The sequence below is a fragment of the Cebidichthys violaceus genome, unplaced genomic scaffold (genome assembly GCF_023349555.1).
Source record: "Cebidichthys violaceus isolate CVI_PGR_0920_01 unplaced genomic scaffold, fCebVio1.0.p SCAF_11, whole genome shotgun sequence".
Lineage (NCBI taxonomy): Eukaryota > Metazoa > Chordata > Actinopteri > Perciformes > Stichaeidae > Cebidichthys > Cebidichthys violaceus.
The window spans coordinates 389,497-416,045 of NW_027176274.1; the positions used below are offsets into that span (position 1 = coordinate 389,497).

General features: G+C 46.5%; 1 protein-coding gene across 1 annotated transcript in view; it reads left to right on the forward strand.

Moving 5' to 3' along the window:
• Nucleotides 1-26,549, forward strand: part of LOC137891531 (titin-like) — a 172,154-nt gene that overhangs the window by 118,195 nt on the left and 27,410 nt on the right. The window contains exons 169-188 of the mRNA XM_068736195.1: nucleotides 214-451; nucleotides 684-959; nucleotides 1,085-1,384; nucleotides 1,494-1,796; nucleotides 1,883-2,182; nucleotides 2,341-2,628; nucleotides 2,803-3,105; nucleotides 3,355-3,657; nucleotides 3,754-4,059; nucleotides 4,471-4,758; nucleotides 4,935-5,225; nucleotides 5,315-5,602; nucleotides 5,906-6,188; nucleotides 6,329-6,636; nucleotides 6,736-6,840; nucleotides 7,318-7,515; nucleotides 7,597-7,893; nucleotides 8,007-8,594; nucleotides 8,732-9,034; nucleotides 9,187-26,520. Of these exons, the coding sequence (XP_068592296.1) occupies nucleotides 214-451; nucleotides 684-959; nucleotides 1,085-1,384; nucleotides 1,494-1,796; nucleotides 1,883-2,182; nucleotides 2,341-2,628; nucleotides 2,803-3,105; nucleotides 3,355-3,657; nucleotides 3,754-4,059; nucleotides 4,471-4,758; nucleotides 4,935-5,225; nucleotides 5,315-5,602; nucleotides 5,906-6,188; nucleotides 6,329-6,636; nucleotides 6,736-6,840; nucleotides 7,318-7,515; nucleotides 7,597-7,893; nucleotides 8,007-8,594; nucleotides 8,732-9,034; nucleotides 9,187-26,520 (22,900 nt within the window). The remainder of the gene's footprint in view (nucleotides 1-213; nucleotides 452-683; nucleotides 960-1,084; nucleotides 1,385-1,493; nucleotides 1,797-1,882; nucleotides 2,183-2,340; nucleotides 2,629-2,802; nucleotides 3,106-3,354; nucleotides 3,658-3,753; nucleotides 4,060-4,470; nucleotides 4,759-4,934; nucleotides 5,226-5,314; nucleotides 5,603-5,905; nucleotides 6,189-6,328; nucleotides 6,637-6,735; nucleotides 6,841-7,317; nucleotides 7,516-7,596; nucleotides 7,894-8,006; nucleotides 8,595-8,731; nucleotides 9,035-9,186; nucleotides 26,521-26,549) is intronic.

A 26,549-nucleotide genomic window follows, 5' to 3' on the forward strand; every position in this document is an offset into this window, starting at 1 on the left:
GACTGCTGCAATCATTTGTTAATTACATTTTCAAAAATCTGTTCTGTTTTGTTATTGTACTTTGAGTATTTAAGTTAGGATGCATGTGCTAAAAAACCCAATCCTCCCTGCCATTTTACAAATATATGATATTATAGAATTTAGTAATTTAAGGTTTTTTATATCATTGAGTACATTTTAAAGTATTACTCTTCAACCATCAATTTGCCACAGGTTCCAGAGGGAGAGGAAGCTTCTCCACCACCTCCACCGGCTCCAGTGGTAGAGGAGGAGGATGCAGAACCTGTAAAAGAAGTGTGGAACGCCTACACTACAGTGAAAGGTTTGACAATCAGCATCAGCGGCCTGAAGGAGGGCAAGAGGTACAAGTTCAGAGTGGCTGCTAAGAACATCATGGGCCAGAGCTCGTTCACTGAGACCAGGAAGCCAATCGAGATCAAGGAGCAGATGTGTAAGTTATTACGTCAGATTAATAAAAGATCATTAAGAAATACTTTTGTAATGTCCAGTTTTCTCATGATCAGGACTTAATTATTAATGGTTACTGTAGTTTTGATATGAGTAGCATGTAGCACAATGATATACAGGAATATCACTACATATGTACACTATTTATTATCTCAAAGCTGCTCTCAGCTTCCCTAGATAATATCTCTAATGAGTCAAATTGTCCACACCTGCAGTGGAGCCAAAGATCGTCATGCCAGAGACAGTGAGCGCCAAAGCCAGAGCCAAGCTCAGAGTAGAGGCGCTGGTTTCCGGAAAACCCACCCCGACCTGCAAGTGGATGCGTGGTGAGGACGCAGTGGTCCCGTCCAGCCGTCTGGCCGTGCACCAGTCTGGCAGCATGTGTGTCCTGATCATCAAAGACGTGTCAAGGACTGACAGCGGAGAGTACAGCCTGGTGGCTGAGAACAGCTCTGCAAAGGTGGTCGAGTCCCTGAAGATAATCATTAGAGGTCAGTTTTACCCACAATTAGATAATGTGATGAAAATGAAAAAAGTTATAAGATAAAATTACTGACAAAATTACTTGGCATGATGGAGATTCTTCATGTTTAAATCCAACTTTTCTGTGTTTCAGACATCCCCGGTGCTCCCGAAGGCCCCGTAGAGATCAGCGACATCGACTCCGACGCCTGCTCCCTGTCCTGGCACAAACCACTGGAGGACGGAGGCAGCAATATCACCAACTATGTGGTGGAGAAATGCGATGTGAGTAGAGGCGACTGGGTGATGGCAACCTCTTCTGGTCAGAAAACCAGTTGCAGGCTTGGGAAACTCGTCCCGGGGAAGGAGTATGCGTTCCGTATCCGTGCTGAGAACCGCTTCGGGGTGTCAGACCCTATTCAGTCCGACAGGATGGTTGCAAAGTTCCCCTTCGGTAAGTGAATTATGTCACTATTGCAGTCCTTGATTAGCTTCAGATGTTAGCATCTGGCTAAAGTTGACAGGTTTTATCATTATAGACAATATTCGTTTTTTGTCACCAGATGTTCCGAGTGAGCCTCTCAACTGTCGTATAAACAAGACCAACAAGGACTGTATGTTTGTTGCCTGGGATAAGCCCGAGAGTGACGGCGGCAGTCCCATCACAGGTTACTACATCGAGCGTAAGGAGAGGAACAGCCTGCTGTGGGTGAAGGCTAACGACACTGTCGTACGCACCACTGAGTACCCATGTGCCAGCCTCATCGAGGGCCTGGAATACACTTTCAGAGTGTCCGCCATCAACCGTGCTGGCCAGGGCAAACCAAGCAAGAAGACCAACTTTGTCACGGCTAGAACGCCTGTTGGTACGTTTGTCACCAACACAACAACACTCACGTAACAAGCTTTATTCTATTCATTTAGACTGCATATTTGATTCTTTGTCTCACAGATACTCCAGGTAAACCTGAGATCCTGGATGTTACCAAGAGCTCGGTCACTCTGGTTTGGACCCGTCCCAAGAATGATGGTGGTAGCAAGATCATTGGCTACTATGTTGAGGCCATGCGGGTGCCAGGAGACATCTGGATACGTTGCAACACCAGCAGCCAGAATGTCCCAAGAGAGGAGTATACGGTGACTGGTCTGGAGAGAGACCTGCAGTACCAGTTCAGAGTCATCGCCAAAACCGCTGTCAATATGAGCAAACCCTCTGAGCCCACAGACCCTGTCTTGGTCTGTGCTGAGAATGGTGAGAGGTTTTGATTTTTTACTAAACCAGTCACTACAATCATAACATTATTGTATTTTCAGCTAAACTACTGAGCTTGTGACTTTGAAACTAAAACGTAAAGATTCTCTCATAGCTCTGAGTCTTAACTCTTCTTTTTGTCGTCTTTACAAACACAGTTCCTCCGAGGGTGGAGGTCAACGCTAAGATGCAGAAAGGTTTGAAGGTGAAGGCCGGAGCCACAATCCTCCTGGAGGCCGAGGTGTTCGGTAAGCCGATGCCCAGAGTGACGTGGAAGAGAGCTGATGACAGCCTGAAATCAGGTGAAGGACAGATCATCACCCACGAGAGGAATCGCTTCCAGCTGGAGATGACGGCGGTCACGAAGGAGCACACAGGAACCTACACCATCCTGGCCGAGAACGCTAGTGGCTCCAAGACCGCCGAAATCCAGGTCAACGTCCTGGGTGAGTGCTTTCATCTTTTCTTTAGGAATGTCTGTTGAAACTCTACCAATATATAAGTTAACGTTTTAAGTTAACGTCTATTAGCTGTATTCACATTAATGCATGATGGGCATACAGCTTCACCGTCAACACGTGCTCAGTTGGGTGATATTTCATTATTTTGTGTCTCCCTAGATGTGCCTGGCCCTCCTGCCAGTGCCAAATGTGTTGAGGCGTTTGCCACCAGTATCAAGTTGTCCTGGGAGCCTCCTCTGAAGGACGGTGGTGCTCCCATTAGCAACTACATTGTGGACAAGCGTGAGACCAGCAGAGCCAACTGGGCTCAGGTCTCCGCCAAGATCAAAGGCAATGTCTTTGAGTTAAATGTGGAGAAGCTGATTGAGAGTCACGAGTACCAGTTCCGAATCCGTGCTGAGAACACATGGGGAGTCGGAGACCCCCTCATCACCAACCCCGTCATCGCCAAGAACCCATTCAGTGAGTCATTACCACCATTTTCTGTGGGGTTTGCATTACAACATCAATGACGGTGAGGAATATTAGAAATCAGTGCTACAGTTTAAACTGGGTCTCATACTGGGATGTAAGTTTGACAAGTAGCAGCTACACCAAACCAGTAATCTAAAGCTTCTCATCACAATGAGTCCAGACCTGGTTGCTTATTTCAAACTTGAAATACTAAATTTGATATCTAAACTAAACCCTGAACTGTGGTATCAATTCCAGCTGTCCCAGGCCCTTGCGAGGCCCCAGTGATCACCAATGTGACCAGACATCGTATGACAGTGAGTTGGAAGGAGCCTGCCGATGATGGAAAGTCCACCATCCTGGGCTACATGCTGGAAAAGAAAGAGGTCAAGGACATAAACTGGACCAAATTTACTAGGAAGCCCATGACAGAGAGGAGCCTGGAAGTCACAGGCCTCACAGAGGGAGCTGAGTATGAGTTCAGAGTCCGTGCCGTCAATGTGGCAGGGAAGGGCAAACCCAGTGAGCCCTCTGCTGGCACCACTGCACAGAATCCTATCAGTGAGTAACCTCACACAACTTTGCATAGTTTTTTTCTTACTGAATTAAAAGATTCTCTCTATGTAAACTAACCTGTGTCAATGTGCTCTTCCCCAGCTCCTCCTGGCCCCGTTGTGAACCCCAGTGTGACAGACACAACCAACAGCACCATCAGCCTCACCTGGACCGCCCCCGCCAAAGATGGTGGAAGTCCCATCATTGGATACTTGGTGGAGTGCAAGAGAACCGACACCACAGACTGGATCCGTTGCAACGTCCCCAGAAACCTGCAGGACACCAGCTACACCATCCAGAACCTCATTCACAAGGCGGAGTACCAGTGCCGAATCACTGCTGTCAACAAGGTTGGCTTCAGCGAGCCAGTTGAAGTACCCGGCAAGCATGTTGCCAAGGACATCGTCAGTACGTATGATTTAAATTTCTTCAACTGCATTTATTATTTATGTAGAACAACGCATCATCGACATAACAAGGTATACAAGATACAACCTGTGTTTTTCAGTTATCTAAAAGTTTAGCTTATTCCTAGATAGCTGGATTATGACCATCATGTTAGCCCAAATCAAAAGGTTGTGGTGTATTTCAATTGACAACATAGAATAGTTAATATACACTATATCACTTGAGCAAAGCATTGTATTATAATAATGTTTTTATGATAAAAGAGCACACATTGAGCAGTTTTTGCTCCATTTTCATGTACAATATGAGGCTTTCACAGATAAGACAACAATAGAAACAGAATAAGATAACAATAAGGCCCTTATCTTACACAGTCACAAATAAAACTATCCTCTTTGTGTGTTCGTGCAGTTCCTCCCGAGGCAGAGCTGAGTGCGCAGCTGAAGGAAGGCCTGGAGCTGCGTGCTGGTGCCACCATGAGGCTGCATGCCTACATCAAGGGCACTCCCATTCCCAGGAGCACCTGGGCAAAGATGAACACCAACATCAAGGACCGCCTGGGCGTTGTCATGAAATCCACCAACACTGACTCCCTGGTGGTGGTGGAGAATGTCAACAGATATGATGCTGGCAAATACATTCTGAGCCTGGAGAGCTTGGCTGGCATAAAGATGTACACTGTTGTGGTCAAGGTTATTGGTGAGTGAAGGACTTTCATTGTTTATTCGCTAAGTGGATGCATTCATCTCAGTTTGCTTGCATTGACTGTACTCTGCAGAGACTGACTGACTAGCCACTCATGGATGGAAACATCAGGAAAAGGAATATGTTCTAGGTTTAGTCAGACACTGTTATGATGTGATGTATCTCTCCAGATACTCCCGGACCACCAGTCAACCTGATGGTGAAGGAGTCAAACAAAGACAGCGCCTCCATCTACTGGGACACTCCTCTGATTGATGGTGGCTTTGAAATCACCCATTACATCGTGGAGAAGCGTGACACTGAGAGGAAGGCCTGGTCCATCGTCTCCAACAACTGCACCCAGACATCGTTCAAGGTGGAGGACCTGGATGCCGGACGGTGCTACTGCTTCAGAGTGTCAGCAGTTAACCAGCTCGGTACTGGAGAGTGTTGCGAGACAGCCGACTCAGTCAAAGCATCTGGTGGGTTTGATGATAGCAGATTTTGTGCTTCTTTCGTTTTTTGTTCTTGCAAATATTTTACTCACTGCACTAAATTTTTACTTTTCCAGAGGAGCCTGGGCCAGTCATGGACTTCAAGACTCTGCTGGTTACGAAGTACTCTTGCACTCTAAGCTGGAAGAAACCCCTCACCGATGGTGGCAGTCGCATCATCTGCTACGTGCTGGAGGTTCTCAACGGTGACGACAAGTACAAGGAGCTAATGAGGTCCAAGAACATGCAGTACAGCGCCAAGGACCTAGTGGAGGGCAGAGAGTACAACTACAGAGTCAAGGCTGTGAATGACTCAGGAGAGAGTTCAGCCAAGGAGCTGTTAGTGGTCGCCAAGGATCAGATCAGTAAGTCCATATTCATAAAAGTTACAGAGAAATAACTATTGAGGAATTGTTAAAAGGTTCTACATTCTTAATTCAGAGCATAGAGATTGCCTCTACGCGGCTCTCAAAATGGCGATGGCTGAGCCAGTGGGTAGCAGCGAACAGTGTTTACCTGAGGGAGAACTGAAGGGTGGGCACTAGGGAGGATTAGTCCTCCATATATTTACATAGATAATAGTTGTTTGGTGAGATATTACTGATCTAAATATAATTTAGAGAACCTTTAAAGTAACGTTTTGAAAAACTCATTCCTTCTCTCTGCAGTTCATCCCAGCTGTGACTTGAGGGAGCTGCCCGACATGTGTTACATTGCCAAGGAGGGCAGCACCGTTCGTCTAAAGATCCCGATCATCGGCAAACCTACTCCCAAGGTCTCCTGGAAGAAGGGAGACGAGGAAAACCTGACAGACACCGGCCGAGTGTGCGCAGAGTCTTCTGCAGTCAACACCACCCTCCTGATCAGGGACTGCCAGAGGAGTGATGCTTCCAAGTACACCATTACCCTGAGGAACAGCGCTGGAAGCAAGGAGTCCGCTATCTTCATTAGGTAGGAATCAAATTGTAAAAAGACAAAGAAAATCATTGAACATGAAGAATAAGTGGATATTATATCCATACATTACTGGCTGTGTATAAAAAAAAAGCAACAAAGGTAGAAAAAGACTTCAATGTTTCGTCTCCTTTCAGGGTGGTGGGTAAACCTGGCATTCCTATCGGACCCATTAAGTTCAAAGATGTTACGGCCGATGGTGCTACGCTGAAGTGGGTCGCTCCTAAGGACGACGGTGGCTCAGAGATCACAAACTACATCCTAGAAAAGAGGGACTCAGTCACCAACATGTGGGTCACCGTGTGCTCCACTGTGGAGACCAACACCATGAGGGTGACGGGTCTCCATGAGGGCACAGAGTACATCTTCAGAGTCTGTGCTGAGAACAAGTACGGCGTTGGAGAGGGACTCAAGTCTGATCCAATCATTGCCAAACATCCATTCAGTAAGTGACTTAAACTAATATTTTAAAAGCTGGATGTTTAAATGTTGAACTTAGAAATTGAGTTTGTCCTGACTGTACAATATCGCTGTTTTCCTACAGATGTTCCCGATGCTCCTCTTCCACCTCAGATCATGAGCATGCGCCACAACTCTGCTTACCTGGCCTGGACTGACCCCAGGAAGACTGGAGGGTCTCCCATCACAGGTGCAGTCAACTTGAACATTTCACTTACCTTTCTAACGTCTGTTATTTTGTATTATTTGACATACATTGATTCTCATGTCACTTTAAATCTGGGGTAATCTTGAAAAACTAAATCTAGTTGCTGAAAAAGTTGCAAAATCTAGCAAGAAAGTGACCACGTCGTCAACACTAACAGCCTCCTTCCAAAATGATCATTATGAACGTAATCAACTAACATGGCTGTTGTTAGTACGCAATGAGCAATGAATGCATGGGCAGAATAAGTGCAGGCAGGTAGCCTGTCCAATCATTACAGTCTCTCTGAATAAAATGATTGGACAGCTTCTTACACTCCTGCGACAGCCACAGATTTTCTTCTTTTTCTAGTCAGAGCAATTTGATTCATTGATTGCTTTCAGGATGTAATGAGAATTTCAACAAAAGATTACCAACCCTGCCTTAAATGTGAAATGGAGCTTGATGTGGATTTTGTTTCAGGCTACCATGTTGAGTTCAAGGAGAGGAACAGTATGTTGTGGAAGAGAACGAGCCCGTCTGCCTTGAGGATGAGGGAACACAAGGTAACTGGGCTGACTGAAGGTCTGGAATACGAGTTCAGAGTCATGGCAAACAACCTGGCTGGCATTGGCAGACCAAGTGCTCCCACCGATCCACAGGTGGCCCTGGATCCCATTGGTAAGTGTAAGAGTAGCAACAAGTTATAAAAATGACTCATTCTGCAACAATGCATTAATATATTTGTGTCTGTATCATTAGATGCCCCTGGGAAACCTGATGTAATCAGCATCACCAGAAGCACCGTGACCCTCCAGTGGACCGAGCCACAGTTCGATGGCGGCCACAGAATGACTGGCTACATCGTTGAGAGGCGTGACCTGCCCTCTAAGATCTGGGTGAAGGCCAACAATGTCAATGTTGTGGATCCTGCATTCACTGTCACCGATTTGCAGGAGGGCTGCAAATATGAGTTCAGAATCAGGGCAAAGAATTCCGCTGGCGCCATCAGCCCGCCCTCCGAGCAGACGGATACTATAATCTGCGCAGATGAATATGGTGAGATATAAAACTACCACTAAGATGTTGTCTCACTAGCATCTCAATATACCTTCAACGATTATCTTGGCATGATGCATGATCAATAAAGTCTTTCCTATTTCGTTCAACAGCTGCCCCAACCATTATTATTGAAGCTCAGGTGAAGGAGGGTCTGACTGTCCGAGCCGGTGACACTATTGTCATCACTGCCACAAGCATTTTAGGCAAACCTGCGCCGACCTCATGCTGGTCAAAGGGAGGAAAGTATTTCAAACCCTCTGATCTTGTTCATATTGAGACCACTGCAACTTCCTCTACTCTGTCCGTCAAGTATGCCGGCAGGAAGGACTCTGGGGAGTACATCATCACTGCCAGCAATCCCTTCGGTGTAAAGGAAGAAACCGTCAAAGTCACAGTCCTGGATGTTCCTGGAGTTCCTGGGCACATTGAAACCAGTGGTGTCTCCTCTGAAAAGGTGACTCTTACCTGGACAGTTCCTACGGAGGATGGAGGCTCTCCTATCAAGTATTACACTCTTGAGAAGAGAGAAACCACCCGCCTGCTCTGGACTATCCTGGAAGAGAAGGTCATCGACTGTCACTATGTCGCCAACAAGCTCATCCAAGGCAATGAGTACTTCTTCAGAGTCTCTGCTGTTAACCAGTACGGTGCCAGTGAGCCATCTCACTCTGAGGCAGTCAAGATGGTTGATAGATTCGGTATGTGCAGTTAGTTCATGTTTCTCAATTCATCTTACATCCTACGTTTGTGCTCCATTTTTATACAGATCAAATGTCTCTGGAAGAGGAATACAGACTTTGATTCATGAATGTGTTTCTTCTAATTTTGTATGTAGGTCCTCCTGGTCCACCATCTAAACCAGAAGTTGATAATGTTGATGGACATTCAGTCACTGTGACCTGGAGGAGACCAGCCGAGGATGGAGGAAGTGACATCATAGGTTACTGTGTTGAGAAGAAGGAGAAAAAGGGCATGAGATGGGTCAGGGCATCCAAGAAATCCATTGCTGAGCTCAGCTATGATGTCAGCGGTCTCACTGAGGGCATCGAGTACGAGTTTCGTGTTCTTGCTGAGAACAGAGCTGGCTTTGGAGAACCAAGTGAACCATCTATGCCTGTCAGAACAATAGTTGTTGCCTGTAAGTAAAAAGAGTGTTTCAACTGTGGAAAGAAAACAGCCACCTGAATCAAATAATACATTAATTCCTGTGCTAAGATACTTAGAATAACTTTTTAGAAAATGCTATATTTAGTTTTAAAGAACACTAACTACTTATTTTATGTCTGACAGATGTGCCCGGACCTCCAATCAATCCAAGAGTCACAGACACAACCAGGAGCACTGCCACTCTGAACTGGGGGAAACCTCTTGATAATGGTGGACTTGAGGTCACTGGATATGTGATTGAACACAAGAAGGAAGGAACGGAAGAATGGGTGAAGGACACCCCTTCATCTCCACTTAGGATCACAGAGTTTGTTGTTGCCAAGCTGGAAACTGGTGCAAAATACCACTTTAGGATTAGCGCTGTGAATGCTAAGGGAGCAGGTAAACCTGCTGAAACTCAGGAGCTGTTTGAGATTGTGGAGCGTGCAGCTGAACCTGATTTTGAGCTTGATCTTGAGCTGAGAAGAACCCTTGTCGTGAGGGCTGGCTGCTCTATTCGCCTCTTTGTACCAATCAAGGGACGCCCTACACCTACTGTCACCTGGACTAAAGAGGGTGGTCCTGTCCCACGTGCAGTCATTGACAGCACTGAGTCATTCACAATGCTGATCATCCCAGAGAGTTCAAGAATTGATGTGGGTAAATATGAACTGACCCTCGAAAACTCTGCTGGAAAGAAGAGTGCCGGTATAAATGTGAGAGTTCTGGACTCACCTGGACCTCCACTTAACCTAAAACCAGTGAAGATTGACAAGGAAAGCATTACTCTTCAGTGGGAGATTCCTCTCATTGATGGTGGAGCCAAGATCACCAACTACATCATTGAGAAGAGAGAATCAACACGCAAGGCTTTTGCTACTGCTGTTACAAAATGCCCAACCACTTCAGTCAGGATCGGTGATCTGGGTGAAGGCTGTGAGTACTACTTCAGAGTGTTGGCCGAGAATGAGTATGGCATTGGTGAGGCGGCTGAAACTGCTGATCCAATTCGTGCATCACAGGCACCAACTCCTCCAGAGAGCATTATTCCTACTGATATCACCAAAAACTCTGTGAGCCTGGCCTGGACCAAACCAAAGCATGATGGTGGAAGCAGAATTACAGGATATGTCCTTGAAGCCCAGAAGAAAGGAACTGATCAGTGGGCACATGTAACAGCAGTCAAGACCATGGACTTCACAGTAAAGAATCTTAATGAGATGGAGGAGTACATTTTCCGTGTCATGGCTGTCAACCATTCAGGTAGAAGCGTACCACGTGAGAGCAAACACATTGTTGTCAGGGATTCTACTTTGATGCCACAGTTTGACCTCCGTGGTGTATGTCAGAAGACTGTTATTGCCAAGGCAGGAGATGATATCAAGGTTGAAATTCCAGTTATGGGACGTCCTAGACCAACTGTCTCTTGGCAAAAGGATGGCACAGCCCTGAAGCTCACACAGAGAACCAATGTGGAAACTACTGCTGCCACTGTTATCCTCAGCATCGGTGAATGCAACAGAGGTGACAGTGGTGTATACACTATGACAGGAAAGAACATTGTTGGTTCTGTGACAGACAACATCATTGTCAAAGTGCATGATGTACCTGGGCCACCCAAGGGACCAGTTAACATCGTGGAGATAGCTCGTACTTATTGCGTCTTTGCATGGGACACTCCTGAGAATGACGGAGGTGTTCCAATCAACAATTATGTGGTTGAGATCAGAGACACCACTTCCCAAACATGGACAGAGCTGTCTTCCACAGTCATCCGTACTGTGTTCAAAGCCATTCGCTTAACCACTGGATCAGAGTACCAGTTCAGAGTAAAGGCTAAGAACAGATATGGTGTTGGACCTCCCATCACCTCATCGTCAGTGGTGGCTGCCTATCCTTTCAAAGTCCCTGGACCTCCTGGTACTCCTGGTGTTGTTGCATTTACCAAGGACTCCATAACAGTTGGCTGGAATGAGCCTGTGGTTGATGGTGGAAATGAAGTTATTGGTTATCATGTTGAGAGGAAAGAAAGAAGCAGCATCATGTGGCAGAAAATCAGCAAGAGTCTTGTGAAAGGAAACCTCTATAAATCCACGGGGCTTGAAGATGGAGCTGCCTATGAGTTCCGTGTCATGGCTGAAAACATGGCTGGAATTGGTAAGCCCAGTAAGGCCTCAGAACCAATACTGGCCTTGGACCCTGTAGACCCACCAGGTCAGCCTGAGCCAATATTTGTCAACAAGAATGTCATCACCATTCAATGGACAAAGCCTGAGTACGATGGTGGTTTCAAAATCACTGGCTACACAGTGGAGAAGAAAGAACTGCCTGCAGGGCGCTGGATCAGAGCCAACTTCACCAACATCACTGAGACCACATTCACTGTCAGTGGATTGACTCAAGATGCCTCCTATGAGTTCCGTGTTGTAGCCAGAAACTCATTAGGTGCAGTGAGCTTGCCCTCTGAGCCCTCAGACCCAATTACCTGCAAAGATGACATTATTGAGCCACGCATTATGGTTGATGCCATCTTTAAGGATGTTGTTTTACTGAAGGCGGGAGAGTCTTTCAAGCTTGATGCTGACATTGCTGGTCAACCAACCCCATCTATGGTTTGGACCAAGAATGGAAAGGAGGTTGAGAACACAATGAAACTGGATGTAAAATTCACAGAACTGGAAACTACTCTGACCAACAAGGACTCTATAAGATCAGATGGAGGAGAATTTGTTTTGACTGCCACTAATGTTGGTGGATTTGCTAAGCACATCTTTAATGTTAAAGTGCTTGACAGACCTGGACCACCAGTTGGACCTCTCGAGGTGTCCGATGTCAACGCTGACAACTGTGTACTCACCTGGGCTCCACCTGCAGATGATGGAGGTGCCAAGATTGAAGGATACGTGATTGAGAAGCGTGAGTCAAGCAGACTGGCTTGGACCAATGTGGTTTCAGACTTGCAAGTTACACAATATAAGGTGACCAAGCTGCTCAAAGGAAATGAATATATCTTCAGAGTTATGGCAGTAAACAAATATGGACTTGGCGAGTTTCTTGACTCAGAACCCACTATTGCAGACAACCCATATGTGGTTTCAGATCCTCCACAGACTCCTGAGGTGACAGCTATTTCTAAAGATTCAATGGTTGTTATGTGGCAAGCGCCTGTGAGTGATGGTGGAACTCCCATCACCAACTACAATGTTGAAAGGAAAGACAAAATAGGCCTCCGCTGGGTCAAATGCAACAAGAGGAAGGTCAAAGATCTACAGTTCAGGGCAGCAGGCCTTCATGTTGGACATGAATATAAATTTAGAGTTATTGCTGAGAATGCTGCTGGAGTGAGTGGTCCAAGTCTCTCGAGCCCATTCTACAAGGCCACTGATGCACTGTACACACCAGGGGCCCCATGCAACCCCAGAATCCTGGACACAACCAAGTCCTCAATTACTGTCGCCTGGAACAAACCTGTATATGATGGTGGCTCTGACATCACTGGCTACATTGTGGAGACCTGCATCCCATCTGAAAAGGTGGAAGAGGAGGAATGGACCATTGTGACACCCAAAGAAGGACTCATTGCCACCTCATTCACCATTATTAACCTGAAGGAGAACCAGGAGTACAAGATTAACATATCTGCTGTCAACAGTGAAGGAGTTGGAGAGGCAGCATCTGTACCTGACAATACCAAAGCAGAGGACAGGCTCCTGCCACCTGAGATGGATTTGGATGCTGAGCTCCGCAAGGTTGTCAGTCTTCGAGCTTGCTGCTCACTCAGGCTGTTTGTGCCTATCAGAGGTAGACCAGCTCCTCAGGCTAAATGGACCAAAGGAGATGGTGAGCGTATTGAGAGGGCAACCATTGACAGCACAACATCATACACCTCACTTGTAATTGGAAATGTCAACAGATTTGACAGTGGAAAGTATAATCTTACAGTTGAAAACAGCTCTGGATCCAAGACAGTTACAGTCCAAGTCAAGGTGCTTGACACACCAAGTGCCCCACAGAATCTCAAGATTACTGCTATAACAAAGGAATCTGTCACTCTGACATGGGAACCACCTGTGAATGATGGAGGAGTTAAGGTTAAAAACTACATTGTTGAAAAACGTGAGTCCACAAGGAAAGCATATGCCACAGTCAGCGCTAACTGCCATCACACCACCTTCACAGTTAACCAGCTCTTGGAAGGATGCAACTATTACTTCAGAGTTTTGGCTGAGAATGAATATGGCATTGGCCTGCCCATTGAATCTGGTGAATCAGTTAAAGTGTCTGAGAAGCCACAGCCACCTGGCAAAATCTCTCTTAAGGATGTTACTAAGAGCAGTGTCACCCTCTCCTGGGAGAAGCCAGAGCATGATGGTGGCAGCAGAGTGGGCTGTTATGTTGTTGAGATCCAGCCTAAGGGTGTCGATAAGTGGAGCCAGTCTATGATTGTAAAGGAAACAGAAGCTACTATTAGTGGACTCAATGCAGGTGAAGAATACATGTTCCGTGTCGCAGCAAGAAATGAGAAGGGAACAAGTGACCCACGACAGATTGGTGTGCCTGTGATCGTAAAAGATCTTGTGTTTGCACCTGTTGCCAAGATGTTGTTCAACACATTCAGTGTGTTAGCAGGAGAAGATCTGGCAGTAGAGGTTCCTTATGTTGCACGTCCCAAAGCAGCTGTCTCCTGGGCAAAAGATGGTCAGCCTATGCAGAGAACTACCAGAGTAAACTTTGGTGCAACAGAGACAATGCTGAACCTCAATGTAAAAGAGGCTACTAGAGATGATGTTGGAAAGTATCATATTACTATTAGCAACACAGCAGGAGAGACAACAGCAGACATTGGTATTGTTGTACTAGACAAACCAGGACAGCCGGGGGGTCCAGTTAAGGTGGAGGAGGTCACTTCTGACAGTGTAACCATTTCCTGGACCAGACCAGAATATGATGGTGGTTGCACGATCAAAAACTACTTTGTGGAAAAGAGAGATACATCCACAACTGCCTGGATGGTTGTATCCCCTAACCTTGCAAGGACCAAAATAAAGGCAGGCAGGTTGAAGACTGGTTCTGAGTATCAATTTAGAATCACAGCAGAAAACAGATATGGAAAAGGCCCAGCTCTTCTCTCAGAGTGTATTGTGGCTCAATACCCATACAAGCTCCCAGGACCACCAGGAACACCATCCATTGCAGTGTGCACCAAGGACAGCATGGTGGTGGCCTGGAATGAACCTGTGATTGATGGTGGCAGCACTATCTTGGGCTACCATCTTGAACGCAAAGAGAGAAACAGCATCCTTTGGGTCAAACTCAACAAGTCTCTTATTACTGACCAAACCTTCAAGACCACCGATATTGAACCAGGAATGGAATATGAATACAGAGTTTATGCAGAAAACATTGTCGGAACAGGCAAAGTGAGCAAAGTATCTGAGGGACGAGTTGCTAGAGATCCTTGTGATCCCCCTGGCACCCCCGAGGCCTCAAAGATCAGTAAGGACTCTATTACCATTGTTTGGACCAAACCTGAATATGATGGCGGTGCAAAGGTTACAGGTTACGTTGTGGAAAAGAAGGAGCTTCCTGAAGGCCGTTGGCTGAAGGCTAACTTCACCAATGTCATTGAAACAGAATACATTGCAACTGGACTTGTGCAGGACAATCAGTATGAATTCCGTGTCATTGCCAGAAATGCTGCTGGTGTTTTCAGTATGCCCTCTTACAGTACCGGTCCTATTACTGCCAGGGATGAGATTGATCCACCAAGCCTCAGTATTGACCCAGAGTATACACAGACTATGTTAGTTAATGCCGGAGACAACTTCAAGATTGATGCAGATGTTCGTGGCAAACCATTGCCCTCTATCCACTGGATGAAGGGAGAGCAGGAGCTGGGCAACACTATTCATAGAGAAATTAAGAACACACCCACCAAAGCTTATATGTCTGTCAAGGAAGCTAAAATTTCCGATGGAGGCCAATACACTCTGCTGCTGAAAAATCCGGGGGGAGAAAAGGTTGTACAGGTCAATGTTGTTGTTCTAGATAAACCTGGCGAACCACAGGGACCTTTCGTTGTCACAGGAATAACCAACGACAGATGCTGCCTTGCATGGAAACCACCACTACAAGACGGTGGCAGCAAGATCTCTCACTACATTGTAAAGAGGAGAGAGACAAGCAGGCTAGTCTGGACTGTTGTTGATCCAAAAGTGGAGAAGATCTGTTTAAAGGTCACAAAGCTCTTGGAAGGAAATGAGTACATCTTCAGAGTCCATGCTGTGAACCAGTTTGGAGTGGGCGCACCACTTGAGTCTGCTGCTGCCATAATTAAAGATCCATTTGCAGTGCCTGGAACACCCAAGAGCTTGGAAGTTTCAGATATTAAAAAAGATTCAATGGTGCTCACTTGGGAAGCTCCTTCTGAAGATGGAGGCAGTCCTATCACTGGATACATAATTGAGAAACATGACAAAGAAGGTGTAAGATGGACCAGGTGTAACAGGAAAACAGTCACTGATTTGACTTTCAAGGTCACTGGACTCATGGAAAGCCATAGTTACGAATTCAGAGTTGTAGCTGAGAATGCTGTAGGCCTTGGTGAGCCAAGCTCCCCAACTGTGTACTTCAAAGCACTTGATCCCATCTTCAGGCCTGGCCCACCACACAATCCAAGAGTAACTGACACAACTAAAACATCAGTATTCCTGTCATGGGGCAAACCCGTCTGTGATGGAGGCTGTGAGATTCAGGGATATGTTGTTGAGTGTTGCACTACCACAGAGCCACCGGTGTCAGACAAGGCTCCTGCTGAAGCCCCAGCTGCCAAGGCAGCCGCTACAGATGCCCCTGCTGAGGAATGGACAATGTGCACACCTCCAACAGGTGTCAAGAAGACCAAGTTTGAAGTTGAAAACCTGAAGGAAAACCAGGCATACAAGTTTAGAGTATGTGCTATCAACAAAGTTGGAGTCGGTGAGCATGCCGATGTTTCTGGAGCTGTTGTTGCCCAGGACAGGGCAGAGGAGCCAGACCTCGACATTGACCCAGAACTGAGAAAGATTGTGACCATTAAAGCTGGAGCTTCCCTCAGACTGTTTATTCCTATCAAAGGAAGGCCCACTCCTACCATAAAGTGGGACAAAGATGAAGCTGCACTTAAAGAGACAGCTCAGGTTGAGGTGACCAGCAGTTACTCATCCATTGTAATTGACAAGATGAGCAGAAATGACAGCGGAAAATACACCATCACTGCAGAGAACACCAGTGGAACCAAATCCGCATTTGTTGTTGTCCGTGTTCTGGACACGCCTAGTGCTCCTGTTAACTTGAAAGTGAAAGAAATAACAAACCAGTCTGTGACCCTGGCATGGGAGCCACCTCTTTTGGATGGTGGGTCCAAGATCAAGAACTACATTGTTGAAAAGAGAGAGAGCACACGCAAAACATATGCAGCTGTTGTAACAAATTGTCATGCTCTTTCATGGAAGATTGAGCCACTTCAGGAAGGTTGTAGTTACTACTTCCGAGTCCTTGCTGAGAATGAACATGGTGTTGGCCTGCCTGCAGCAACTAACGATCCTCTTAAGGTCTCAGAGGTGCCCCAGTCTCCAAAGACCTTGATTGTTACAGATCAAACCAAAACAAGCATATCTTTGGCTTGGGAGAGGCCTGAGTATGATGGTGGTAGCAGAGTCATGCAGTACCTGCTTGAGGTGCAACTTAAGGGCCAGGAGAAGTGGTCTGGTGTCAACACATTTAAGACAATGGAGACTACCGTTACTAAACTGAACCCAGGAGAGGAGTATCTGTTTAGAGTTATAGCAGTCAACGATAAGGGAAAGAGTGACCCCAAAGTCCTTGCTGGTCCAGTGATGACCAAGGACTTAGTCTTTGAGCCAGATGTTCGACCAGCATTCAGTAGCTACAGTGTGAACGTGGGCAAAGACCTGAAAGTTGACATTCCCTTCTTTGGAAGACCTAAACCAACAGTCTCATGGACGAAAGATGGAGCCTCTTTGAAGTTCACTACCAGAGTCAACATTCTCAGCACACCAATACATACAACACTGAGCATTAAGGAGGCAGCAAGTGATGATGGTGGCATGTACAGTATACATGTTGCCAACTCAGCTGGAAAGAAAGATACAACAGTTGAAATTATTGTACTTGACAAGCCTGGGCCTCCATCCGGCCCTGTGAGGTTCGATGAAATCACAACACAGAGTGTCACACTTTCATGGGATCCACCAAAGCACAATGGTGGCTGCCAGATTTCTAACTACATTGTACAGAAGAGAGATACTACTACACCAACATGGGAAAATGTCAGCATCAACTATGCAAGAACAACCATTAAAGTGCCCAGACTGAAGACTGGAGCTGAGTACCAGTTTAGGATCATTGCTCAGAACCGCTATGGCAAGAGTCATGGTCTGGATTCATCTAGTGTGGTCGCTCAGTACCCATACAAAGAGCCAGGCCCACCAGGCACTCCCTTCATCTCCTCTCTCTCCAGGGACCACCAAATTGTTGAGTGGCACGAGCCTGTCCAAGATGGAGGCAGCCCTGTCCTGGGCTACCATCTGGAAAGGAAAGAGAGGAATAGTATTCTCTGGGTCAAGATCAACAAGACACTTATTCACGAGCCGGTTTTCAAGAGTCATCCCCTGGAAGAGAGTATTGAGTATGAGTACCGGGTTTATGCTGAAAATATAGTTGGCATTGGCAGGTGCAGTAAAGTCTCAGAGGGCTGTGTTGCTCGTGACCAATGTGATCCTCCTGGCGCACCAGAGGCCATCCATGTGACAAAGGACACCATCGTCATCCAGTGGACTAAACCAGAGTATGATGGTGGCAGTAGTATAACTGGCTATACTGTGGAGAGGCGTGATCTGCCCGAGGGCAGGTGGGTAAGGGCAAACTTCACTAATGTGATTGAGACCCAGTTCAATGTCACTGGTCTGACTGAAAATGCACAGTATGACTTTAGAGTCATTGCTAAAAATTCTGTAGGCACCGTCAGTAAGCCATCCTACAACAGTGGACCGATTACTGTAAGTGATGAGTTGGAAGCCCCCAAATTCTCCATTGACCCAGCATTCATCAAGGCCATTACCATTAATGCCGGAGAGACCTTCAAGCTAGATGCCGATGTCCATGGCAAACCGCTCCCCACAATCCAGTGGTTCAAGGATGAAAAACCAATCGAGAATACACTCAGACTGGAGATTAAAGACACTAAAAACCATGCAATGATTGTCATTAAGGACTCTGTTAGAATTGATGGTGGAATTTACACACTCCAGCTGACAAATGTGGCTGGCAGTGAAACTGTTCCATTCAAGGTCGTGGTCCTGGACAGGCCTAGCCAATGTGAAGGACCCCTCCACACCGCTGGAGTGGCTGAAGATAGATGCACACTGGTATGGCGTGCCCCTCTACATGATGGAGGTAGTCCTATTAAGCACTATTTAATTGAGAGAAGAGAGACCAGCCGTCTAGCTTGGACTGTTGTTTCCAACAGCTGTGAAACCACATGCTACAAAGTCACCAAATTACTGGAAGGCAATGAGTATATGTTCCGTGTCATGGCAGTTAACAGTTTTGGAGTCAGTGAGCCACTGGAGTCTAGCGGAGTGGTTATGAAGACTCCATTTGTTCCTCCTGGTCCACCTCATATTGAGGATGTATCCAACATTGCTCATGATGGCATGACCATCACTTGGTCAGCCCCTGAGACTGATGGTGGCAGTGAGATTATCAATTACATCCTTGAAAAGAAGGACAGAAATGGAATAAAATGGACCAGATGCAACAGACAGAAAGTCACTGATCTCTCCTTCAGAGCTACAGGCCTAACCACCGACCATGAATATGAATTCAGAGTGGCTGCTGAGAATGTAGTTGGAGCAGGAGTACCAAGCCTTCCAAGTTCATACTACAAGGCCAGTGATCCCAAGTACAAACCTGGTGCCCCAGCATATGTGAATGTGATTGACTCCACAAAGAGTTCAATTACAGTGTCATGGGGTAAGCCTCTGTCTGACGGTGGCAGCACCATTCAAGGATACATTGTTGAAGTCTGCAAGGCTGAGGAGGAGGAATGGACCATGGTTACGCCTCCCACTGGCCTGCGTGTCAACAAGTATGAAATTACCAAACTGACTGAGGGTCAGGAGTACAAGATACAGGTGTGTGCTTTGAACAAGCTGGGAGTTGGTGAGCCAGCAGCTCTCTCTGGAACAGCTAAGCCAGAGGAAAGGTTGGAGCCAGCAGAGATCCACCTACACTCTGAGCTGAGGAAGGGCATCACTGTGAAAGCTGGTGCATCTGTTAGAATCCATATTCCATTCAAGGGCAGGCCAACACCTGAGATTAAGTGGACTAAGGATGAGGGAGACTTGACCGAAAAAACAGTGGTTGAGAAAGCTCTCAACTTCACACAGTTGTCCATTGACTCATGTGACAGGAGTGACTCTGGAAAATACACCCTGAACCTGACGAACAGCAGTGGCACTGTGTCTGAGTTTGTTGCTGTTAAAGTCCTGGATACACCTGGCTCCCCACAGAACCTTGTGGTTAAAGAAGTCAAAAAGGACTCAGTCACTCTTGTATGGGATGCCCCACTGATTGATGGAGGTTCCAAAATCAAGAACTATGTCATTGACAAACGTGAATCAACCAGAAAGACGTATGCAAATGTGTCAGCCAAATGCACCAAGACAACATTCAAAGTTGAGAACTTGATTGAAGGTGCTATGTACTACTTCAGAGTCATGGCTGAGAATGACTATGGAATCGGCCAGGCTGTTGAAACAAAGGCAGCTTTCAAGGCCTCCGAGGTGCCACTGCCTGTTGGAAAAATCTCCCTCACTGATGTCACCAAAGCCAGTATCTCACTGGCCTGGGAGAAACCTGAGCATGATGGTGGCAGTAGAATTGGTGGCTATCTAATTGAGATGCAACCCAAGGGTGCAGATAAGTGGGGAGTTGCAACAAATACAAAGACATGCGAGGGCACTGTCACAGGCCTCACAGCAGGAGCAGAATACCTATTCCGTATCATTGCTTACAATGAGAAGGGAAAGAGTGAGCCAACGGCACTTGCTGCGCCCATTGTTGCCAATGACGTAACAATGGAGCCCAGCATTACGATGCAATTTAACACCTACAATGTATTAGCTGGAAAGGACTTGAAGTTGGAGTTCCCTGTGCTTGGCAGACCCAAACCTAAAGTCTCCTGGACCAAGGATGGTGAGCCTTTGAAGGTGACATCCAGAATCAACGTCATAAGGACACCAACAACAACTGGAATTAAAATTACTGAGGCATGCAAGGAAGACTTTGGCAAATATTCCATCACAGCAACCAATAATGCCAGCACAATCACTAAGGATGTGTCTGTCATTATCCTTGACAAGCCTGGTCCACCAAAAGGTCCAGTCAAGGTTGTTGAAGTGAGCAACACCTTTGTTCATCTCTCCTGGGAGCCTCCAGTGTACATGGGTGGATGCCAGGTAAAGAACTATATAGTGGAGAAGAGAGACACCACCACCCAAACATGGCAGTCCGTCACCACACAGCTCGCCAGAACAGCTTTCAAGGTCACCAAGCTGAAGACTGGTGCAGAATACCAGTTCAGAATCCTAGCTGAAAACAGATATGGAAAGGGTGCATCCCTGGACTCCAAGTCCATCGTTGTTCAATATCCATACAAACCACCAGGGCCGCCAGGAACACCATTTATCAAATCTGCATCAAAGGAAATGATGATCGTTGAATGGAATGAGCCAGTCAATGATGGTGGAAGTACAGTTATTGGGTATCATCTAGAAAGCAAGGAGAGAAGCAGCATCATGTGGAACAAACTGAACAAGATGCTTATCACTGATACTCAGTTCAAGATCTCCAATCTAGAAGAGGGTATTGGCTATGAATTCAGAGTCTATGGTGAAAATATTGTTGGCATTGGCAGATGCAGTAAAGTGTCTGAGTCCTTTGTTGCTCGCGACCCATGTGATCCCCCTGGTGCTCCTGAAGCTGTGTCAATTTCTAAGACCATAATCAAGATTCAGTGGACAAAGCCTCAGTATGATGGTGGCAGCAAAGTGAATGGATATATTGTGGAAAGGAAAGATATTTCCTCCCCTGATGTACACTGGGTAAGAGCTAATTTCACCAATATAATTGAGACTGAGTATACCGTCACTGGCCTGACAGAGAATGAGCAATATGACTTCAGAGTTATTGCAAGAAATGCAGCCGGAGTCTTCAGCATGCCATCCGACAGCTCTGGACCTATTACTGCTACTGATGAAATTGAACCACCAAGGGCTTCAATGGATCCCAAATACAAGGATGTTATTATTATCAATGCTGGAGAACACTTGCTTCTTGATGCTGACATCTATGGAAAACCAATTCCTGATGTTGTCTGGCTAAAAGAGGGCAAGGAAATGAACAAAGCCCTGCGCATTGAAGTGAAAACTACACAGAAACGTGCAGCCATTACCATTAAGGATGTAACCAAGCTTGATAGTGGCCACTATGACCTGGTCCTCAAAAATCTGGGTGGTACAAAAGCCTTCCCTATCACTGTCAAAGTCCTTGATAAACCAGGTCCACCTGCTGGACCCATGAGAATGACAGGAATCATGGCTGACAGGTGCATCATTGCCTGGGCTGAACCAACTCTGGATGGTGGGGCTAGTATCACTCACTATGTCTTGGAGAAGAGAGAGACTAGCAGGTTGTCCTGGACAGTAGCTGCACCAAATATCAAGGGTCTGTACCATAAACTAAAAAATTTGCTTCCTGGAAATGAATACATTTTCAGAGTCAGGGCAGTCAACAAATATGGTGTCGGCGATTGTCTCGAGAGTGAAGCCATCGTTGCACGCAATCCTTACAAGCCACCAAGTGCTCCTGGAACTCCAGAAGCAAGTCAGATCACAAAGGAATCTATGCTTCTGTCATGGACGGCTCCAGAACAGACTGGTGGAGCTGAAATTGAAGGCTACCACCTTGAAAAACGTGACAAAGATAGTGTGAGGTGGACAAAATGCAACAGACAAAAGCTGACTGACAACCACTTCCAGGTCACAGGTCTGATGACGGACCACTTCTATGAGTTCCGTGTTGCTGCTGAAAATGAGGCTGGAATGGGAGACCTTAGTGAAATCTCCCTACTTCAAAGAGCGTGTGATGCCACAACACCACCTGGACCTCCACACCATCCCAAGGTGACAGACTACACAAAGTCGTCTGTGTCTCTGTCCTGGGGCAAACCTGACTTTGATGGTGGTGCCTATGTAAAGGGCTACATTGTTGAAATGAGGGAGTATACACCAGTGCCCGAAGCGGCAGAGGAGGCAGAAGTAGCGCCGGCAGTACAGGCACCAGTTGAAAAAGAATGGACCATGTGTACTCCACCCACCGGCACACAAGCCACTAAACTCACTATCACAGACCTGAAGGAGGGAGGAGAGTACCAGTTCCGTGTCTGTGCGATCAACTCTGAGGGAGTTGGGGAGGCTGCTAATGTCCACAGCACTGTGGTTACTTCTGACAGGGTAGAAGCACCAGAGATTGAGCTGGATGCTGATCTCAGGAAGGTGGTATCTGTCCGTGCAGGTGGAACTCTGCGTCTGTTTGTCGCCATCAGAGGAAGACCGGAACCTGCTGTGAAATGGGAGAAAGTTGAGGGTACTCTCACAGAGCGTGCTGGAATTGACACCACCAGTTCATATACCATGCTTGTGATTGACAATGTTAACCGCTTTGACAGTGGTAAATACTCACTAACACTAGAGAACAGCAGTGGTGCAAAATCCGCTATCGTTGCAGTGAGAATTTTGGATACACCAAGTGCACCTCAAAACTTTGCTGTGAAGGAGCTCAAGAAGGATTCAGTGACTCTTGCCTGGGATACACCACTTACTGATGGTGGTTCTAAAATCACAAACTATATTGTAGAGAAAAGAGAGTCTGTCAGGAAGGCCTATACTACTGTCACCAGCAACTGCTTGCTCAACTCATTCAAGATTGAAGAGCTGCCTGAGGGTGGAACTTTCTACTTCAGAGTCTGTGCTGTTAATACATATGGCCAAGGACAGATGGTTGAAACCAAAGAAATCAAAGTGTCTGAGGTACCGCTGCCACCAAACAAGGTTCGCCTTGTAGATTTGACAAAGACTAGCGTGTCACTGACATGGGACAAACCTGCACATGATGGCGGAAGCAAAGTTATGTGCTACAATGTAGAATTTAAGCCCAAGAGTGGAGATAAATGGGGCACAGCATGCACAGTCAAGGTGACTGAAGCAACTATTCCTAATCTGACTCCCAATGAAGCCTATTTATTCAGAGTTGTTGCAATCAATGAGAAGGGAAAAAGTGAGCCAAAGGATCTTGGTTTGCCTGTGGTTACAAAGGATGTTTCAATTGAACCATCGGTCAACTTACTCTTTACCACATACAGTGTGAAGGCTGGAGGTGACCTCACTTTTGAGGTTCCAGTCAGAGGCAGGCCTAAGCCTGTTGTATCCTGGAAGAAGGATGCCCTTCCCTTGAAGCAAACATCATCAGTTACTATCTTAAACACTGCAACCTCGTCCAAAATTATCATCAAAGAGGCTAGCAGAGAACATGTTGGCAAGTATGAGATCACCCTGGCAAACGCAGGAGGAACTGTCTCAGCAGATATTGGAGTTGTTGTCCTCGATAAACCAGGTGCACCTAAAGGTGTCATGGTGGATTCGGTGACATCAGACAGCATCACACTGTCCTGGTCTCCACCAGATTATGACGGGGGCTGCTCCATCAGTAACTATATTGTGGAGAAGAGAGACACAAACACCCAAGAATGGCAGATGATAGCAAGTAACGTTGCCAGAACATCTTTCAAGGCTGGCCGCCTGACACATGGAGCAGAGTACCAATTCCGCATTTATGCAGTCAACCGTTATGGAAAGAGTACATATGTGGATTCACCTGGAATCACTGCTCAGTACAACTTCAAACAACCTGGACCTCCTTCCACACCTATTGTAAAGTTGGCCACCAAGTCTTACATGTTGGTGACTTGGAATGAGCCAGTCGTTGATGGTGGCAGTCCTGTTGTGGGCTACCATCTGGAGAGGAAGGAGCGTACTAGCATTCTTTGGACAAAGATGAACAGAGGAACGATTAAAGACACAGAATACAAAGTCAATGGAATTGAAGAGGGCATGATGTATGAATACCGTGTCTATGCTGAAAATATTGCTGGTATCGGTAAATGCAGCAAGTCCTGTGAAGCTGTAGCAGCCAGAGATCCTTGTGACCCGCCGGGCACACCTGTGGTCACTGCTGTTACCAGAACATCTGTCTCCTTGTCTTGGGATAAACCAGAGTATGATGGTGGAGCCAAGGTTTCTGGCTACACCATTGAACGCAGAGACCTTCCTGAAGGACGCTGGACAAGGTGCAACTTCACCAATGTGCCCGAAACCCACTATGATGCAACAGGCCTTACGGAGAACAGTCAGTATGACTTCCGTGTCATTGCTAAGAATGCAGCTGGATTGTTCAGTGAACCATCTGACACCACTGGCCCCATCACTGTCAGGGATGATGTGGATCCACCACGCATCATGATGGATGTCAAGTTCAGAGAGACATTGCTTGTGAAAGCAGGAGAAACTCTGAAGATTAATGCTGACCTTGCTGGACGTCCTGCCCCTGTCATTTCCTGGACCAAGGATGGCAAAGAGATTGAGCTGAGAGCCAGAATCCAGATTGTTTCCACAGATACCAGCAGTTCTGTCATTGTGAAGGACAGCATCAGAACAGATTCTGGACAGTATGTTCTGACTCTACAGAATATTGGCGGAACAGTTACCATGCCAATAAACTGTGTGATTCTAGATAAGCCAGGACCCTCAGCAGGACCTTTGCAGATCACAGGTCTCACAGCTGAGGCGTGCACTCTGTCATGGGGTCCTCCTCAGGAAATCGGTGGAGCAGACATCACACATTACGTTGTTGAGAAGCGTGAGACAAGCCGCTTGGCATGGACAGTGGTGAAGGGAGACGTCACAAAAACATACCACAAAGTTACAGGACTGCTCAAGGGCAACGAATATATCTTCAGGGTTTTGGCTGTCAACAAGCATGGACTTGGTGAGGCTCTGGAATGTGATGCTGTAAAGATCACAGATCCATACACGTTTGCCACTGCTCCAACTAGTGTTGATGTCACTGCCATAACTGCTGATTCAATGACCCTCACCTGGTGCAAGCCAGCCAGTGATGGAGGCAGCCCTCTCACTGGATATGTGATAGAGCGCCGTGAGAAGACTGGTATGCGCTGGATCCGTGTGAACAGAGATCCAGTTGTTGAATGTACCACAGTAGCAACCAAACTGCGCAAGGGTTGTGAGTATGACTTCAGAGTCTATGCTGAAAATGTGGCTGGTCTGAGTCCTCCAAGTGAACGATCTGCATCATTCAGAGCAGCCAATCCTCTAGTTGTTGCTTCACGCCCAACCAAGCCAAAGATTGTCAGTTCAACCAAGGACAGTGTGTCCATTGTCTGGAAACCACCAAGACATGATGGTGGTTCTCAGATCCTTGGATACAGTGTAGAATACAGAGACTATATCCACAAACCAGAGCCAGAGGTTGTTGGAGAAGAGGAAGAATATGAGGATGAGGAGGAGGAGGAAGAGGAGGTAACTGAATCCCCCGAAGAACTCGCAAGATGGGTTGAGGCTATCCCTCTTTCCAAGAGCTTGGAGTTCACAATCACCGGACTAAAGACAGATGCAGAATATGAATTCTGTGTCAAGGCAATAAACAAAGTTGGCAGTAGTGTGCGTAGCCCAATTTCAGATGGAGCCATAGCAATGGACAGAACTGCAGAGCCATCATTTGATGTTGACATTGAGATGCGTAAAGTACTTATTGTCAAGCACGGCACAGGATTTACTCTCAAGGTACCATTCAAAGGCAAACCTGTGCCATCAGTGGCATGGGCCAGGGAGGGTGTTGATCTAAAGGTCAGAGGAACCATTGAATCAACAGAATCAAGCACTTCATTGACCCTTGAAAAGTCAACCAGAAACGACTCTGGAGAGTACTGCGTCACTATTGAATCACCACTGGGAACAGCAACACTGCCCATGGTTGTCAAGGTGCTCGACTCTCCTGGACCTCCTGTCAACGTTAAAGTTTCAGCAGTGACCAGGGATTCTGCAACCCTCAGTTGGGAAGCTCCAGAGATTGATGGTGGTGATGCAGTGAAGGCCTACCATGTTGAAAAACGTGAGGCCAGTAAGAAGGCATGGGTGTCTGTGACCAGCAACTGCCACAAATTGATGTTTAAAGTGAGAGACTTGCAGGAGGGAGCCATGTATTACTTCAGAGTTATTGGAGAAAACGAGTATGGAGTGGGTGTCCCTCAGGAGGCCAAGGCTGGAACAAAGATTACAGGTAATATATGAACTGACAGTTTTTAAATT